Source organism: Lissotriton helveticus, chromosome 7 (genome assembly GCF_964261635.1).
Source record: "Lissotriton helveticus chromosome 7, aLisHel1.1, whole genome shotgun sequence".
Lineage (NCBI taxonomy): Eukaryota > Metazoa > Chordata > Amphibia > Caudata > Salamandridae > Lissotriton > Lissotriton helveticus.
Window position 1 is genome coordinate 1,072,964,089 of NC_136068.1, and position 18,797 is coordinate 1,072,982,885.

The window sequence follows — 18,797 nt, forward strand, 5'->3', positions numbered from 1 at the left end:
CAGTGACATTCTATGTACTGTTTGCACAGAAGGCCTTTACTATTTTTTAGAACGATTTTAGACACAAGCAACTCACACTTTGTTTGTAAAAGGAGTCTTTATTTAAGGGGGTGATTGTGCTTCTCAAGAGCGATCCTGTTTCTAGTAGTGCAACAAAAGGTAGATAATGTAATGTGGCATGCTTCTAGACAACTCAAAAACCTCTCCCAATGCCACCCCCCGCCCACGCACAACCTCCCTGCTTTAACAGAACAGCAAGTTATTCAATGACACAATGTACCTCTTACTGATTATCCAGAGCACGCCAGCAGATCGGGGAACACCTCCAGAAACGACAGTAGTTAAGGCTGTGAGAGGTGAACAGCGAGTTACAGTGGAGCAAGCCAGCTCGCAGTGATGAGCAGAAGGGTGAAGGCTGGCAGGGGGTGGACTGCTGTGCAGAGCAGTGGTGAGGTGAGTTGTAGCAGCTGGGATATTAAAATGGGAGTGGTGATCCGAGGGAGAGGTGAGGAGTGTAAGAGGGTGGAAATCAACAACGGGAGAACTTGGAGGTAGCTTTCAGAAGAGTAGCAGAGCCCAGGTAGTGGTGGTTAGGTTGTGTTAAACAAGGACAGGTGACCCTAAATGCTGGGGTAAATAATGGAGGAATTGAGGCAGTAGTCGTGGTAAGCAGCAATGTGACCATTTACTTCAAGGCCGACAGTCGTAAATGTGTAGCGGTGAGCTAGAGGCAGTAAAAAGCTGTGGTGACAGTAAGCATTGGGTTGATAATTAAAATGATAGGGTGATCAGTTACCTACATTCATAATGCTGGAGAGAAACACTTCAAACTTATCAACAGGTGGAAAATAACAGGCAGTAACTGCTGATTTTACTAAAGCCATGAACAAAATAATTTAAGAGATTAACTGGAACACTTTTCAGTGGGACACACAAAGTCTGCCCAAACGTGGCAGCTAGTCCCCCCCAGATGTGGGAACCTGGAAGTTGAAGACTGGCAGTTAATTTCTGCAATATGCGCCTGGCAGTAATATCTGTCAATCAAAGTACGACGGGAGTCTGTCACTTGGATGCGCTAGTCAGTTAGGTAGTCGCATCTGATTGTCAGCACAACTGTTAAGCATACTTATAGCCACGTGTCCTAGCTTCTACATGGTGTGTGACCACGACAAGCCACCATCACAGCAGTGTTCAACGTGTTCCAAAACTTAACATAAGTGCTTATGTCACAGAGTATTGCCACCTATGAGAAGTACCAACCATAGAGTACTTGCCATGTGCTTCCATTTTCGAACAGTGACATATTCAAGTCATGCCAACCTGGGAAAGTTCCAACTAAAACTATGAAAAAGTACTACTGTTCATTGCAGGCTCTATCCAGTATCGATCTGTGCTAGACAACCCTTGAGTGATGACCCAGGCAGTTCAAGACTTTGCCTCCCTCTATTGCTTTTCTTTCAAGCTGTCGAATCCTCACTGTTGCTCTCGTTTCTGATTGACCGTTTTGTCTCTTTACTCTACATTTATTCTATCTACTACTTATTCCTGTTTTTCCAGTACTCCCTCGATCAATCTGTGCACTGGTGTGAATGTTCTTATGCATGTCTCCTTTTCTCTCTCTCCCTGGGTTTCCCCTTGTTCTCATTTGCTTTTAGCTGTCCCTCATCTCAGTTTCCTGTATTCTGAGTTCTCATGTTTTCTGGCTCATTACCATATTCCTCGTTCTCCTATCCGTTGTGGGATTTCTAGTTAGATTCACTCCTTATCAAAAGGTCACTTTTGTTGGTTTAAAAACCTCTGTTGGTTTAAAAAACAGTTTTCCAGTTCTTGAATTCTGTCACTGCCTATGATCTCTTATTTATTGTTCTTCTATTTATTTTCTGATTCCACTCCTCCATATGCAGCTCTGTTCCCTAGGTATTTCATCAGTGTCTTGGTCCTATCCTTTCTTATGTAGTGAATTGTAGAAACAGGTGAAAACAGGCTCCAAAATAGACTACCAAAAGCTCAACTTTACATAATACTCCCAAATGTTTTTTAACTGCACCTCATACAGTATGAAGTATTTTCTTTGAACATGCTACAACTAAGCTCATATTGAGAAGGCAAGAGGCAGAGTGAAGAGGGCAGTTGGGAACATAACTGCAAAGTTTACTACAGAGCATATTGGTAACTGGTACATCAGCCTATATGGAAGCTAAAGAAGAATCTTTCCCACTGTCAGTTTTTCTAAAATTGGATAACAAGTGTGCTGCCATATTTTGAACTCCTTGAACCTATGCAGAGACGTGGCAGGGAGACTCAAGTAACAGACATTTGCATAATCCAGTCTAGAATTGATGTTGAAACTAATCACCAGGGCTCTGAAATTGGTGAGGATGAAAGCAAGGATTTTCCTTAACAGTCTCATCTGAAAATAACAAGAAACAACTCAGTTGAATAATAAGGTTAGATTTCTTGTCAATATAGAGCCCTACAGTCCCTACTGATTTTGAAGAGGTTGGTGCCAACCCCATACTTGTTGGTAAGGAGACTGTATGCCAACCAAACTCTTGTTCAAGAGAGAACATCCATTTTGGAAGCTTTACACTTCAGGAAACTCACAATCATCCATGTTAAAGTGTCAGAGAGACAATCAATGAGGCTTTTTTAAATTTGCCAGATTTACCCATCCTTAGAATCAACTGGGTGTGATCAGCATAGGAACTCATCTGAGTCTTATGTGCCCTGACTACATTGGCAAGTGGTCTCAGATAAATGTGAAAAAAGTAGGGGACAGAGATGATCCCTTTGGAACACCACAAGTGACTGCTTGGGACCCAGAATGAAAAGCGGGCATGGCTAAGGATAGGAATCTATTAGAAATTAAAGAAAGAAACCTAACTCTTGTGATCCCTGCATTCCTACTGCCTATGAACGCTGGATCCAGGGTCTTGAAGGCGGCAGGCAGGTAAAGAGAAGGCAGATGGAAATGCCCTCATCTAGTCCCTGTCTAAGGTAATTGAGGAGCTTTTTCGGTGCCCATTTACAAGTGAAACACCATCTGGCTGGTATCTAGCAAGTGCATAGAAAACGAAACTATTGACAATGAATCTCTTGCTGATTTTAGCAACTATGGTCAGAGGAGAATTGGGTCAACAAGCTGGGTTCTGTGCGAGCATCAAGATAAGGTGTCCTCAAAAGAGACTTTATTACCCTTTCCTTCCAATGCACTTGATGAGGACGTACCATTCCGGACAATTATCAAAGCAGGTACATTGACCAAGTCTAGGATTGCTAACATGGAGAAAAGGACACCTATCACCTGAAGGTTCAAGTTGTATCACCTGGAGTAAGGACAGTACTTCTTCTGTGATGTTAAGGATCGACAAACAATTAGATACAGAGGTATGAGCATTACCATTTGCATCCACACCAGCCTCAGGGGTAATAATACAGTATTTGTAAGCGGTTTTCAGCTGGATATCGTCTTAAAAGGATTCTAGATGGTAACATATTGCATGGAAAGAAGAAACATACGGAGATGACAGGGCAGGTTTGTTTGAATACAACCTTGAAAATTGCTCTTGGTGAGTTGCTCAAGCCTGCAATGGTTTTGATACTGATTTTGCTCAGAGAAGACAGAGTTTATAATGGTTGTGCACTTTCTGTAAATCAAATAATCAAGGTCTGAATAAGAACAATGCCACTGCTGTTCTAGGTGCTTAACTTTTGCCCCCTCAAGCTTTAAACTCCAGAGCGAACCAGGCACTTTTTTGGACTGCAATCGCTGCAACCGGTCTCTTTGCCAGAACAAACGGTACACAAATTTCCACGAAGATTTATTGCATAAATTCAGGTAGTCACCTTTGATCCGAGATAATTTTGTTTTTTTAGTTTATGTTTCACATGGAACTGTTCATTCTTCGTTCCGTGATGTCTTGGCTCCAACCCTTTCTGTCACCTACTCTTGGTTTTTGTACCCATGTCCAGGTTCTATTCTTCTGCTGATCTTTTTTCTCGTTCTTGCATCTATTTCATTTCTTTATCTCTCACTCTGTGTTGCTGTTCCCCCTAGTTCACACGTTTTCAGGCTGTATTTCTCCAACTTTTATTCTTATTGCGTCTGTCTACATCGGTTTCCTGAGTTTACCCCTCCTTTTTTTGCACCCATTCATGGTTCATCTGCAATTCCCCGTCAATCCGTTGCTCTTTTTCTTGTTCTTCTACTTAGGTCTGTTCTTTTTACAACTTATTTCTGGTTTAATTTAGTCCCGGGCACTGCCTTGTTGCCTATTCACCTTTCCAATGCCTGATTGTTGGCTCTATCCCATACTCTTATTTATGGTTTCTTGCTCTCTTCCTCTGCCCATTTGCAGGGCTATGCTGCCTCAGTTCAGTCAATCCACAATAACATCCACCGCACTTTTTTATGCCCTGCCTGTTTTTTGGCTCATTCCCGAGGTAGTGTACTTCTGACCCCAGCACAGTGAGTGTACCAATTATTAGTTAGCTACTGTTGGTTTACAAGGTTCTCTTGGCTGGTTAGTCTGGTCCACTGATGTGTGTTCCTTCCTTCCTTCCTTTACAGAGTTTGTTCTTCCATTGCTCTTCCTTATCCCTGCTTCTTGCTTCTGCCGCTATTGTATCACAGTTTCTTCCTCATCAGTAATTCTCCTCCCTTGTCCATTGTTGGTTTAATTCCTGGTAATTACCTAGCTGTTTACTTAAGTGTTGCTTTTGAATGTCTTGGCATGAGACGTACCTACACTTATGATTCTGCCATTGTCTAGTGTGTGGTCATTTCTGCATAGCGCATGATGGCACTAGCTATCTTGAGTTCCACAACAACTGCCCAGCCAGCGCATCATATGAAGGCATTTCTATAAAATGGCTTACAAACTGCACACCACCTGACCTAACAGCTTGGTGGGGGAAAGGTGGTGGTCACTTTTCTATACAAAGTAAGAATCTGTGGTGCCAACATTCAGACACTCTGCTCAGGCAAATGTATACTGTACACATCAATGACATCTAACACGTAGGTAAGTCTCTGGCCTGCAAAATGTACAAATGTTATTATTCAATCAATGTTGAACACAATGTAAACAGTCTAACTGGAGTGTCAAAGTCCCGACTTTTGAGTAACGGCAAATCCAAGAACAAAACTCGAGGGATTTTTCTGCACAATCTGAGTTCACATTTTAGTAGCCATCTTTGAACTTCGTGAACAGACACAGCATAAGCATGGTAACTAATCTTACGTAACAAGCTGGTGTGACTTCAGTTCAAATTTTCAGGTGACCTGGCATTGTAGCATGTCTATCAATAAAATGAACTCCTCAATGCACAAGGAATTGGACACCGAAAAAAAAGTGAGCATGGTAGACCAAAATAAAAGAAATTAGATCCAAGAAACAAACCTATGTGCTGGTAGTGGATCCCCACTTGCCTGCCCTAGGGGCACTTAACATCCAAACCCCATGGTTCTTCCTCTAAATCTTCAAATGCACAACGTAAATAATTCTCTTTTGGCACTGCTGTAAGGTTTTTAGTGTTGTTTATTCACACCAATTCTTTTATCCTCTTATCAAACCATAATATCATGTTACTTCCAATGAAATTCCTAGATTCTCATCCAAGTGCCACATGTATATCAATCTGTACGACTGTATACAATGCATTCCGGGCCAGGAATAAGACATAAACAGTGAATATTATACAACGAGGAGTGCAGTTTGGGAGTGTAGTTCAGTAATTTTTCAGTCCCTTACGGTCTTACGCACCCAGCAAAGATGTCATTTGAAGATATCACTCAACTAACTTCTAAAAAAGCAGAGACATTAATGTTTACGGCAGAAGCAGCCAATGAAATAGATGGATTAATCCACAAAGTCAGGAAATTCAGAACCAAAGCAAACAGCTCAGTTGTTAAAACAACTGGAATATTTATCCCAGTCAGAAATCAGCCAGAGGCTACATGCGACGACCCTAATAAAATATCACAAAGTTAAAAGAATTCTAGGTGTATCGCCTTAAAATCCATGTTATGCAAATCAAACAAATCATTCATTCATGGAACAATGGTATTCAGTATTGAACAAATGTTCTTTAGTTCTTATCTTACTGATAGTTGAAGTACTTTTCAACATTTTGAGAATCTTTGAGTAGGAGGAAATTCATAACGTAAAGATGGAATTGTCCCCAAAATTCCAGATGACGAGTGTATAAAAGTTTTGGGATGTTAATAAAAAACTTGATTTATGCAAAAGAAATACATGACCGCAAGATCAAAACATTTTGTAGGGACACCATAGATTACAAATTAGATGAAGTCTACACATGGGCTGATGTGTATTCCCAAAGAAGATGGCAAAGAAATCCCCCACAGTATCCTCGAAACAGAGTTTGATTTCAGACACAGATACAGCCACCAACTGACCACTGATCTTGAGTTAAATAACAGCATCAACACAACCAACAATGCGCGCAGGAGGACAAAACTTTACTTAACTGGCTTTTTTAGGCATAAGTCCAGCGGTCAACAATCAACCCGAAAGGGGGAACAGAAAAACAAGAGGGAGTGAAAGAGGAGCCTCTGCAGCAAGACAAAGACCCAATAATAAAAATCTCCAAAGCTAAATTACTGATGCTCAAATTGCTATTTTAAAGAAAGGGACCTCTTTTGTTCCTTCATAGTAAAGCAATGTCGCAGAAAGTGAAATCGCATTTTTCAGGTTCATGAGAACCATACACTTAAAATATTTCTTGAGCATTATGGAACCTTCTACCATGGCCACACCAGAACTCGAATATAAAAAATTCAAAGCTAAAAGCACATTTCTGACTCCAGTTTCTCATAAGTCTCTAGATTATTTTGCAAGACTAGTTAAAAACGATCCCAAAATGCTACAATTTGACAGCACACATTCAAGGAATCTTACTAACAAAGACTAGAACACATTGTTGCATTGGCAAATGAGAAAAATCTTACATTTCAGCCAGCAGACAAAATTGGGGCCCTTATGGTCATGGACAATGAATATTATGAGCATGAAGTAACTGCACATGTGAATGATACAAGCACTTATGTACACATGGTGAATGATCCTACTCAAATTTTTCAAAAAATCATTCTACAGCAAATTTTGATAATACAATCCCTATTCACTCAATATCCATGGAGACCTCAATTCTATATGTTACCTAAGATCCACAAACACCAAACAAACCCTCCATTTCGACCTACTGTATCCGCCTGTGGGTAGATTCGCAATCCCATCAGCAGGTACGTTGATTTATTTTTTCAACCCATTGTTCAACAAAGGCAATCATTTATCAAGGACACTACTGACTTTCTAAATAGCATCATCAAACTACCCACAGAGGATATGGCAGACGGGTGGCTCTGCACTATCAACATCAGTTCATTATATACATCTATTCCTCCTAATGAAGGACTGGAAGCGGTAGAACAGGCCCTTTTGAGACTAGATGCAATTAACGCTAACAATGTCTTTTTGACTGAGTTATTACACTTTTCATTATTTCGCAGTTATTACTAGTCGCAAGACAGATTTTTCCTTCTGGCTTTCTCAGAGTTCCATCATATGCCAATATTTTCATGGCAAAATTTGAAAAAGATTTCGTGCTCCAGGATGAGCAACGCAGCAACATCTAACACTGTACAAACAATTTAAAGGTGAGATTTTTTGACATGGAAAGCCGATTGAGCCAGATTACGAAAAACATAGCAACGCTCAACCTGCGTGATGTACACATAAAAACTCCTGCACCTGATTGACAAATAGGAAATCTCCTTTTTGGATGTATCAATTTGGATAACACCAAAGGGCATCACAACCAATGTTTTCACCAAACCTGCAGACACGAAGAACAGTTTGCATTAACCACAGTTTTCACAAACCAGCTTTAAAACATCATCTAACTTTTTCACAATTCATCAAATTAATTAATTAGATTAAAAAGGATCATCTCGGACACTCAATATTTAAGAATCATTAATGAGAAATGTAAAATAAATTCAAACAGCGGGGCTATCCGCCTCTTGTAATACAAGAATCAATGAACCGACTTGAACAACAGGACAGAAAGGATTTGTTAACTAAAACATCCAAAAAGGAAGTCAAAGCAATGGTATGTGTTCCTTTATATTCTACCAAGGCGCACATGATCAAATCAGTAATTAATAAGCAATGGAAAATCATTCAAAATGAACCTTATTGTCAAGCCTTATTCAACACGAAAACATTGTTCACATATAGTAGATCAAAAACATTAAGGAAATATCTACCAAAAAAAACCAAAAGAGGAACAATTTAGAGTTATGTGACAGTGTTTAAATTGTATGCATTTTAACAATGTTATTAACCCCTTCACCGCGGCACGAATTTTCGCGCTGTGCTGAAGGTTCTAATGAGCCTATGGGCTCATGATGGAACGGTTCCGTCATGAGCACAGCTCAACCGACGCTCATGACGGAACCGTTCCGTCATGAGCATGGAAGGGGTTAAAGGTACCTCCTTAGCACATCCTACCAAAGGTAAAGCTATCCGAATGAAACATTCTGGCACTTGTGACACGAAGAATGTCATATACGCACTGAAATGTCCATGTAAAAAGTTATACATAAGAAAGACAGAAAGAAAAATCTAAATCTAAATCACAGAGCACAAAAGTAATATACGGAACACAAACCAAAATTCCAGCGTGGCAATGCAATGGCTCGAAGCAGGTCGTAATGTGGCGCAATTAATCTTCAGGATTTTAGAGATCATTATTAATAAACCGGACATAGAGCCACAGAAAAGACTCTCTCCAACTGAATTTTATTGGATGAAGAAACTGGACACCATGCAGCCATCCAGGATGAATGATAAATTGGAATATGCAGGTTTCTTATAACTGTACCACAAGTATGCAGTATGTCGTGGGCAGTGACTGTACATATTTGGGATTGTATAATTTAGAATTTTAGCTAATTTGCTGCACTATTTTGTTGCACCATTTTCACTAGTTTAGAAACCACTTTTGAGAGGGGTTGAGGCACAGTATTATTCAAAAATCACGAATGTTATATTTTTTTAATTTGAATTCACAGATTACTTGTGTTCTCATGCATGGGAAGGAATGCACAGAGAGACTGTGGTTAGCGCCATTTTGGTTATGGGAGCAGGAGCGATGCTTTTTTTTAGGTTGTCTTGAAGTTTGTATAGGCAGAACAATTCTTACCTCACGCCATGTTGGTTTATTTATTTGTTTTAATGAACGCTCTGTTCATTATATTGTTTAACTGAGTACTCGCGTCCATTTAATTCTGGTACGTGCAGAACTACCGTATTAAGTTCAGCATCATCATCACACGACGGTTGATGTCAGTGGAGTTGTCGGCATTGCGATTCTGAAGATGCAATGGAGAACGCAAAGTGCTCCATAGTTGACTTCAGCAGTTTTCTTTTAGTAAACTGGTAAGCGGAACCGACATGTACTATTGCCATTTTCACACATTTTGAAGCACCCGCTGTAGCTGTTTCACATGATGCAGGGTGAAACGTGGCACTATAATCTTTTGTTAACTTCATTAATCGCAGCGTTCACCTCGGCATATTCAAGGTTTAAGTTCTGGTATTACTCTAGGTTCTGCACTCGGGGAGCACTTTTGGCTTATAATATTCAACGTGACTTGAAATGCAGGGTTTGGTGTGGTTGTTATGGAACGTTCAACAAGCACAGGCTCATTGGGGGGGCTCAACATTGAGATCACATTATCCATTAGATTACAGGCACCTCGCAGCAGCGGCTACTCCGCTAAGTCGGACTAGCGTCGCCCCACTGTTCTCCGAGCAGTGAAAAAATAAAATGATAATAACATGGTTATCATCATTTTATTTTTCATACCTGCTACGGGGCTATGTTAGGGCAGGGCTGGGGTGTCACAGGGAGGAGGCGTGGGTTTGCACCATAAGTGCGCATGAGTGTCTTGGGCAGGCAAAACGGTCATGCGCATTTAGCATTTCTCCAGCTGGCTGTGTTTCACAGCTGGGTGGAGAACAGTTCCAAGGTTCCCATGCACTGTCTGAGCAGCCAAACAGGTCGCTCAGACCAATCATGACGCTGCTGTCATGCTGGTGACAGCAGCATCATTATTGGCTTGGGGGAGCCTGTGTGCTGTCGGGAACTAGGAAGAGAAGAACACAAAGGAGAAGCTGCAGCCCGTAATAAGGTAAGTGTTTAAAAAAAATATTTGTTATTCTGTTCCCCCCGCTCCTGGCACTACCTACGTTTTTAAGTTACACAGGAGAATTCAGATTTTTGATGCTAGGTCCGGTTATCTATTTACGATTCTGTCTAATTGTTTAGAGACCGCTGAAGAAGGGTCACCTGACCCAAAATGCACTGGGTATAGTCATACAGATTGATATACATGTGACACTTGGATGAGTATTCAGGAATAACACCGAAAGTACCATAATATTATGGTTTAATGAACAGGATATAAGGATGGGTGTGAATAAGCAACACTAAAAACCTTACAGCAGTGCCAAAAGATCAGTATTTACATTGGGGGTTTGAAGATTTTGAAGAACTATCTGATTCCGATGTTAAAAGTGACTAGGGCAGGCAAGTGGGGATCCACTACCAGCACATACGTTTCATTATCATTAGGTGCAATACCGGAGTCTATGCACATTCCTGGTCAGCACAAAGATAAACAGTAAGACATCACAATGAATACTATACAACCAGGAGTGCAGTTTGGGAACATAGTTCCACCCAAGAAACAAAACCAGGTGCAGGAGTGTTGTGTACTTTCGGTCTTATTTTCTATCAATCAAACATGTTCATGAATCTGAACCAAACCAATGCACCTCTAAACCCACACCACAGTAGAAGCTCTGCTAAAATCTTCTAAAGGTTCAGGCATCAATCAACTCAACCTTCCCAAGACGATGTCATCACAGATTTCCAGTCCCACTGTAGGCAATACATAAATCAATATCCACGAAAGTCACATACCAACAGGCTGTCCATAACATACATGGGTTAGCATGGAAGCAACAATAGGAAAGAAACAATAATCCCAGATAAAATTAAGTCCTTATTAAGCTGCGCCTTTCTGTGAATCTTAAGGAGGAGGAAGACCCTTTTCATTCGAATAGCTAATACGTGTTGTGTGCTGCAGAGTGTTTTGAAAACAGGGTGAACAGTATCCATTTATAAATGGTGTCAGACGGCGTAAGTAGGGCTTGCTACTCAGTACCTCCAGCTGTGGATAGTGCTCCTCTGATTTGAGCCACCTGTGTATCTTGGTCAACAACTTTATGAGGAGGAAGAGGTAAAAGTCTTTGAATCCCAGGACACATCACCTTTTACAAACAGAACTAAAGCAGGCAGATTCTGCTGAAGTTTGCTACCCTACTGCCAAAAGCTTGTGAGAGAACTCCTAATGTCCATCAATGTTCAGGGGACCTTTCAGCACAAACCTGCATCCCTACAGGTACAACACTGCGTTTTGGACACTGTTCATTTTTGGTAGTGATTACAATTTTACTGATACCATCTTGAATCTTTCCAAAAAAATAGTAGGAAGAATGGAGTTAACCCAAAAGTGGACTGCATAACAAGAAAATCTGGGAGAGCTCCAGACAGATTGGGCCCTCCGAAAAGACCAGCAAAGGTTGGCTCATAGTTTGTCTAAGTCTCCAGACTAAAGATAAGATCTCCAAATCTCCATATAGGTCAGTTCACCTTTTTTATAGTCCACAGAAGAGAGATTAAGAATATGTTCCTGGAACGATCAAGCTATGTACATCAACTTGTATTATGAGTATTTTGCTCTGTGGTCATATGGGTTAAATGGGCACCAATATGACAGTGATGAATCTGTTTGGCATACAAATAACATAATCCATTTCAAGTTGACCTGGCCTACCAATGTCTGTAGGAGTTTTATGATGAAATAACGGCCAGACAGACAGACAAATGGGGCAAGGACATGAGTAGGGACAGAAAAGCCATTGTCGTCCTTGAAGCAGTATCAACCCCAAGAACAGGTACTGAGTCCTCCATCCCCCTGTTCAAAAAAGCTATCAAAGAACTAAGCAGTGGTGGTTAGAAGGGTGTTTGAGGAGGTTTGCTTAGCAGCCGAGGACAGATACTAGCACGCTTTACATGCACCTTCAAACTCAAAATGCATGTACAGATACCACTAAGTGGTGTCCGTTTAAAGCTTCCTTCGAAAAGCTTTGGTGATGAAACATCCATGAGAACAATAGGAAGTAAAGGCCATAAATAGGTGCACAGGTAGTAAAGAATTTGAGTAGCAATATCTTGTAAGAGAAGTCCGGAATTATTTCCAGACATCACATGAACAAAGATCTTTATAGTATAAGACTGGAGCATCAGTCAAGAAGCCTTCGGTAATCTAAATAAGTACAAGTAGAGTATCATTAGACAATAAGATCGAGTACAAGAACAGAACACCTATGTCAATCCAAAAGAAGGCAGCTTGTGAACAGACCCTGAGCCTGATGCAGAGTTCAGCAGACTGGTTACTCTGTCACAAATGTGACAGATATCCTGTCTGGCATATTACAAGTGCCATTGGATTTAATGCACATGTACTACAGTGGACAGGATATCGGTCACGTTTGTGACGGAGTAACCCATCCGCCGAACTCTAAATCGAGCCATTAGTGTTCTGAAGTGTGATGGGAAAATACCTTATGAGCTGCCTCACTCTTTTTCATTGTCCCAGACCACACAGTGCTACTTTATGAAAAGTGCAGCATAATGGCAGGTACCCTTCCAGGGTAAGAATGTGAAGTATAGCCCGGTAAGCAGTGTCAATCATAAGCATCGGACTAACATGGCTATGAGCTTTAGGAAGAGGGGGCAGTAACCAAATGCCATGGAAATTATTTGAGTTGTCAATGTTTCTTTAGTCTGACATAGACATCTTCCAGTCACAGCTTTAAGGATAGGGACTTACACATGGCGAATCTCTGGCCCTGTAGGCAACGACCACCAACTTTCTCGTACCTGGCTCTGCTAATTGAAGAGTGCTTTGGTAAAAGATCTGAGCGGTCCGTGGTCAGAGAGGAGAAAGTGAACAGTTTTGTGAGGTAGTTGTTTGAACATCCTGTAGTGTGTAGTGCACTGTGCAGAGGGTCTTAAAGGTTGATCTCTCTTTTACTGGGTCCTAGTGAAGGAATGTTTGAGTAGGTGTGATTTGTACTAGTCTATTCAGACCAAATAGAAGGCAGGCAAGGTACTTTTGGACGCTGAGAAGCTTAGAAATGTTCGCTGTGATGTTCAGCACATTTTTTAAGCACAATGTAGTAAAGGCAGAACTCATTTAGGTAGTCAAAGATAGTGGAAAGCGGTTTTGGAGACGTCATTTGTTTGGGGGTTGAATGGAAGGTTACTGTAAAAGAGCTCCCCTAAATTGCAAACTTTAACCACAGGATTTGGAGGTAACCAATTTGGCAGGCCAGGGAAGCGAGAAGGGGAGGAGCTGCCTTGCCACAGCAGCCTGGATACCCTCCCAGGTGACAAGCAGCGTTCTACAAATGCACCTTACATTACAGGAGGACTTCTGCTTTCTCGAGGGTTAGGTATTGTCATCTATTCCTCTGTGGACACAGGCAAGGCACTGAGAAAAATTAAGGAGCTTGCCAGGTTCGCTGAGTTGTGACAACTGCAAGGAGTTCAAGATAGTGTCGAGGAGTGCCATGTAAATGTTGAAGTGTGGAGGGGAGAGAGCAGACTCTACCCTCACCTATGCGCCGTGTTTTAAATGGCAATATGGAGGGGCTGGTACTCGGTATCAAGAGCATCTGCTTACTCCCGAAATATGCTGGTGCTCTCTCGTATTGTAATAATGCTGAAAAGTGTAGGTACCCTTCACATAGTTATAATGGCCTATAGAATCAAAGGCAGCTAAGAAGTCCAAGAGGATCCGCATGCAACTGAGACTTGGTCACATGCCTCAATAAGTTCTTCTCTAATGTTGAGAAGTATGGTTCTCAGTACCTCGGGATTCTCTAAAACCTGCAAAGCAGCATAGTACGTTGTTAGTTTCCATGCGTGAAGGCAACTGGCTGGTAACCATTGTGCCTTAGCAACACATGGTAGGACTGAGATGGGCCTATAGCCTGAGGGAGCATCTCCACCAGCTCTGGGGTTTTTAGGATTGTGGTAATGGTGGTATGTTTAAGGAACTGTGATTACTGTCCTAGAAATGTGTTCTTCAGCGCTGCTACCTGAAAAGCAGTTGAACACTGGGGCAGGTAGACCATGTGGATTAATAATACATTAAAATGTGTGAATGCATGCAAACACCATCAAAGGAGAACCTTGGTGGTAAAAAAAATAGACATGTGTCCCAGGAATCACTCGCATATCGTCAGAGGTTGCAACATGCAATATAAGGCACTGTCCTTTAAGGACCATCTGAAGACCGTCCACAACGACTGTAAGTGGGCCACTTGTGCTCTGCTGTTAAGTGCACAGAGTTGCATCAATTTATCTTGATAAATAGAATCTCCTGAGTTGTGCTGATGATGATATTGTATTGTAACGGAGTTTTGTAAGGTGTGCAAACACCCGAATATCTCACACCGCTGACGTGTGAACTAAATGCGAGTTGTCCTAATGCGCAGTGAGAAAAGTCTAAGTCTTTCTAAAAGCAAGATGGCAGGACTGCAGATAGAGAACTGGAAGCAGGTTGGTCCATACCAATAGAACCAGTTCTGAGGTGGCTCTCCCATCGAGCCCTGGACGTTCCACCTGGGGATGACACGCAGGCCTGTAATTGAAGAGGGCATGGCATAGAGAATAATACAGAGGCGTATTATCCTTGAAGGCCAGAAAGCTGATGCAGATTGCCCTGTACAGTAATATGCTGATAAATACAGAGCCAGTGAAGACTGGTTAAAGGGGATGAGATCCGATTATATTTTCTTAAATAGGGTACCACTTTCCAGAAGGATTTTGAATTAATTTCAGTTAGTTGATGAAATATTCGATATGAAGGCCCCAAAATGAAGGGCGCTGGCACAGTCTAGCTGTGCGCTGATGAGAGCAGTGACAGAGAAGAGACTTCCTTCGTAGATTAATGCTGGAGGCACCCTTACACAGGACTCGAAAACAGAAGAATCAGAAAGAGGTGCCCTCGGTGAAAGTAGAAAAAGAGCAAGGAGTCAAACTGGCTACCCAAATTAGAAACAGAGGCCACGGGCCATAGGCACTGATCCATCTGTGCTGGCCAGAATGTAGAAGACTGGCGATCACTGTATTGGCCCAGCGAGGTGTCTAAGTCTTGGAGCATGTCCACTGTGCGGGAACCATTTCTACTGGAACTTCAGAACGGAGTCTGAATAAATCATCCCAACAGTCTTGGCCGTAATAATTTCCTGCTCGCAGGCTGGGTTAACACCAAGTGAGCAGCCATAAGGCGTGTGGGGGGGAAGGGGGACGTAGGAGGAGGAGGGAGAACTGGAGGTGGTGCCTAACCACCGATGCCTCTAAGGTTTGATGGCCGCTTTACTGGTTGGTCTCTGCTACTTTAGAATGAAGTCCACTGCCTGAACTGAGATGGACATTTTTCCGTCAGCTACTGTACTTGATTGCACCGAGGGCATACAAGTGTTGTTATGAAGCAAGGGCAACTTTCGCTGGATGCAAGTTCCCTTGGAGGAGATGGAGATAAAGTAAGAGAGTCCCACTGAGCAGCCACTCAGAGACCGTATGCCCTTTAAGCCGCACAGATGACTGGCCAGAAAAATACAGAATGTAAGCAATCCAACGTTACAAACAAAAAAAATCAAAGGAACCATCGGTAGATTGTGTCCTTGAAAAAAACCACGTAGTATGGCAAGTTTACGTCCTCACTGACCAATACAAGAGTGTATGTGATGGTGCATGGCTACAATTGTAAACTGATGTAGAGGGCAGGTCCTGGTATTCGCCACCACTTCGCACCATGCATTGGGAATGGGAAGATCAGATGTAAGGATCTGTACGTGAAGCCTGCGGCGCTTCAGTCTGCGGCATAGCACCTACAGTATAATGTTTGCATCTCAGAATCCCAGGGAGATAGGTTCCGTAATCACTGTGAGTGTCTTTTCACAAAGAGCTAGAAATAAGCACATTTTTGTGTAGAGAGAAATCAGGGAGGCATGGCGAGCAGGAGCTGAACAAAGGACATCTTATAAAATACCAAACGGGTAAAGGCTGCAGCTCTCAACACAGGACTTACCACAGTTAAAAAGCGATCAGAGTATCGTGTGTTGTGTTTGTTTCACCTTCATTATCTCTTCTCAGCCAGGCAGCACTTGAGCGTGCACAGGCAAGTAAACCCTCCTTCGAAGCTCAGCTACCCTTCAGGCAGTAACCCAGTATTAGGGAGAAGGGCTACGGTCCAATGCACAGAATACAAAGGGCCAACATCTTCAAGAGAGCAAGGCAGCACCGCTGGCTGCAGCAGCGTCTTCGGCCCCAGTGCACATCAAGGAGGTGTCGCTGCTCAGAAGACACGCTAGGAACCTGAGCAGCAGCCATGCTGCCGAGTCCGCACATGCAGCTCAGCAGGGCAGGCAGCGCCACTGCTCACAGAGCACTGGAGACCGGGGCTGATTATAGAATCACACATGACCCCACTGTGATGCGGAGTCGCGCAGTGGGGTCAGCGGGGGGAGATGCAACTCGTGCGGAGCCACAGCTAGGCCTTTAGTCTTATGGGGCAACACTAGGGGCCGGCAACACGTCCCAAAGCACCATGGGAGGAGAATGCAACAGAGTCACAGGGCTAAAGAAACACTAGCAGTATAAGCAGCGGCGCTCTCCAGCCACAAGGGCCACGTTTTCAAAGTCATTTTCAAGCGTCGCCTCCAAAGAATGCAGTGAGGACTGCCTTCATGGAACCCGACAACCCCACACATCTCAAGAGCTGCCATGCTGAGTTTCAACATCCAAGAGACCAATAGGCACTGTCGGAAAATGTGTCCCTTACGGGTGCCAACAGAGCAGCACACTAATGAGTTTTGAGTTACCTTAATCCAAGTAAGAATGCACTCTGTGTCCCGTGGTTAAAATGAGTATTGCAGAAAACAGCAAAATCCATTCAGCACAGAACGCGTGCATGAGACCAGCTCCCAACGCAGGCAGCCTGCAAAGGTAAGCAATAATAAGGAGGCACCCAGCCAACCCAATCTGCAGGAGGGCAGAACCCAGCCATGGGAACCTGCAGGATAGGGATAGTATCTGTCCGACATCAGGCGCTCCATTATTATGATGTATATTATAGCCTTTTCTGATGGTAGGATGCAGGTCTCGAGATTCTTTGACAGTACAAGGATCACACAGTGCACAAAGCCCCCACTACAGCACCAGGGCTTCAGATCTCTGGCAAACTCCTGCCACCCTGAGCTCACCCTTGAACACCTTGTGATTGCTCCAGCATACAGTGACCATATCCTGGACTAGGTCCACTGGGACGACATGTCGGCCACGACAGGCCTTCTATATGTAAAAAAACCATTGCTCAAGATCTTGGGATTCTTCTATACCCTGAGCATGCTCCTGGATATCACATTAGACTCCTTCAAGCAGTTTCTCAATGTAGCCCACTCTCCCATAAACCCCATTTCTAGATTTCCCAAGAGTGTGACCTTCACAACCCTCCCCTGCCCCCTAACCTTACACCATAGTACATTTTGGTTAAAGCAATTAATGCAGATACATAAAATCTCCTTGCGAATTCCTCCCCTTGTGGTGCTGCAGGCACAGAGGGTGGGATGTGTCTAAGTCTTCCTGTACACCCACTGCATGGGGTATTCTGCCGTCTCCGCTACAATACTTGTGCAATGTATTTTCTGAAAAGTATTTTAGGAGCTCAACAGATTCAAGTCAAAACTCAAGAACTTCCTCCTGTTCACATTTCTTTGATAAAAATCTTCTTCCTTCATTCTCCAATTCCAGGACAGTGGAGGAGGTGTAAGCGGCAAAAATTCTTACATCAGTAGAAGATGATGTTTCTTCTCCACGATCCTCGGCCAGAGTCTGATCCCCAAGCCTCAGCTCAGCCTTCAGGCCAGGCTACTTCATAAAGTGGAACACGTCCCGGCTCTTCTGTCCCTTTTTTACCTCGTTGGCTGGTTTGGGTGACAGTTCCTTCAAAGTACCCCCATAAGGGCAGTCCTCTGAGTCAGGGTGGTGCCCACTGCACTCAACAGCCGGGATACTGCCACTGTCCCACATGCCTGTTCCACACAACTTGCAGAGGTCATGCAGGCTGCATGGAATTCTGGGCAAGAGGCGAAACTGGTAGAGCAAACTCCTCGCCTGGAATAAACAATAGAGAAAGTTGCATGAGAAGAAGGGATAACCGAAATAATGGTAACAAAGAAAATAAAAAAAAGCAAATCAAAAAGCGTTTGAAGTGAAGGAAGAGAATAAGCAACAGGGAAATATAAAAAAAACAATGTTCTCAATAATAGAGATGATTTCTAGTTTTCAACACATTTTGAATAGGCTTGATTCCCACTTAGCCTGAGAACCACAAAAGGAGTTTCACCTCTATAGAGTTTACCCTCTCCTCTTTGCCGTAGTTAAAAGGTAATGAGACAAAGTTTAAGGCCTAATTTTAAGTAGGATGGTAATAGAAAATCCTCAGATTTGTGGAGGAAATACTAAAATTCGAAGGTGAAACCACAAGTGGAATTTCCTATGCAATAGGCATTACATGGCAAAGGAAATTCCACTAGTGGACTGCTCTCCAGATTTAGAACACATTC

The 18,797-nt window shown here is 42.7% G+C and overlaps 1 protein-coding gene across 3 annotated transcripts in view; it reads right to left on the minus strand.

The window, feature by feature from the left end:
* The window catches only part of TBC1D16 (TBC1 domain family member 16), a 785,234-nt gene that overhangs the window by 14,527 nt on the left and 751,910 nt on the right, over positions 1–18,797 (minus strand). Inside the window, exon 12 of one of the 3 annotated variants that reach the window (XM_078654045.1) lies at positions 79–18,345. The exons of the other annotated variants lie outside the window; for them this stretch is intronic. Coding sequence (XP_078510171.1) covers positions 18,100–18,345 — 246 coding nt within the window. The 3' untranslated portion in view covers positions 79–18,099. Of the gene's footprint in view, positions 1–78; positions 18,346–18,797 lie in introns of those variants that run through there. 3 annotated transcript variants of the gene reach the window in all.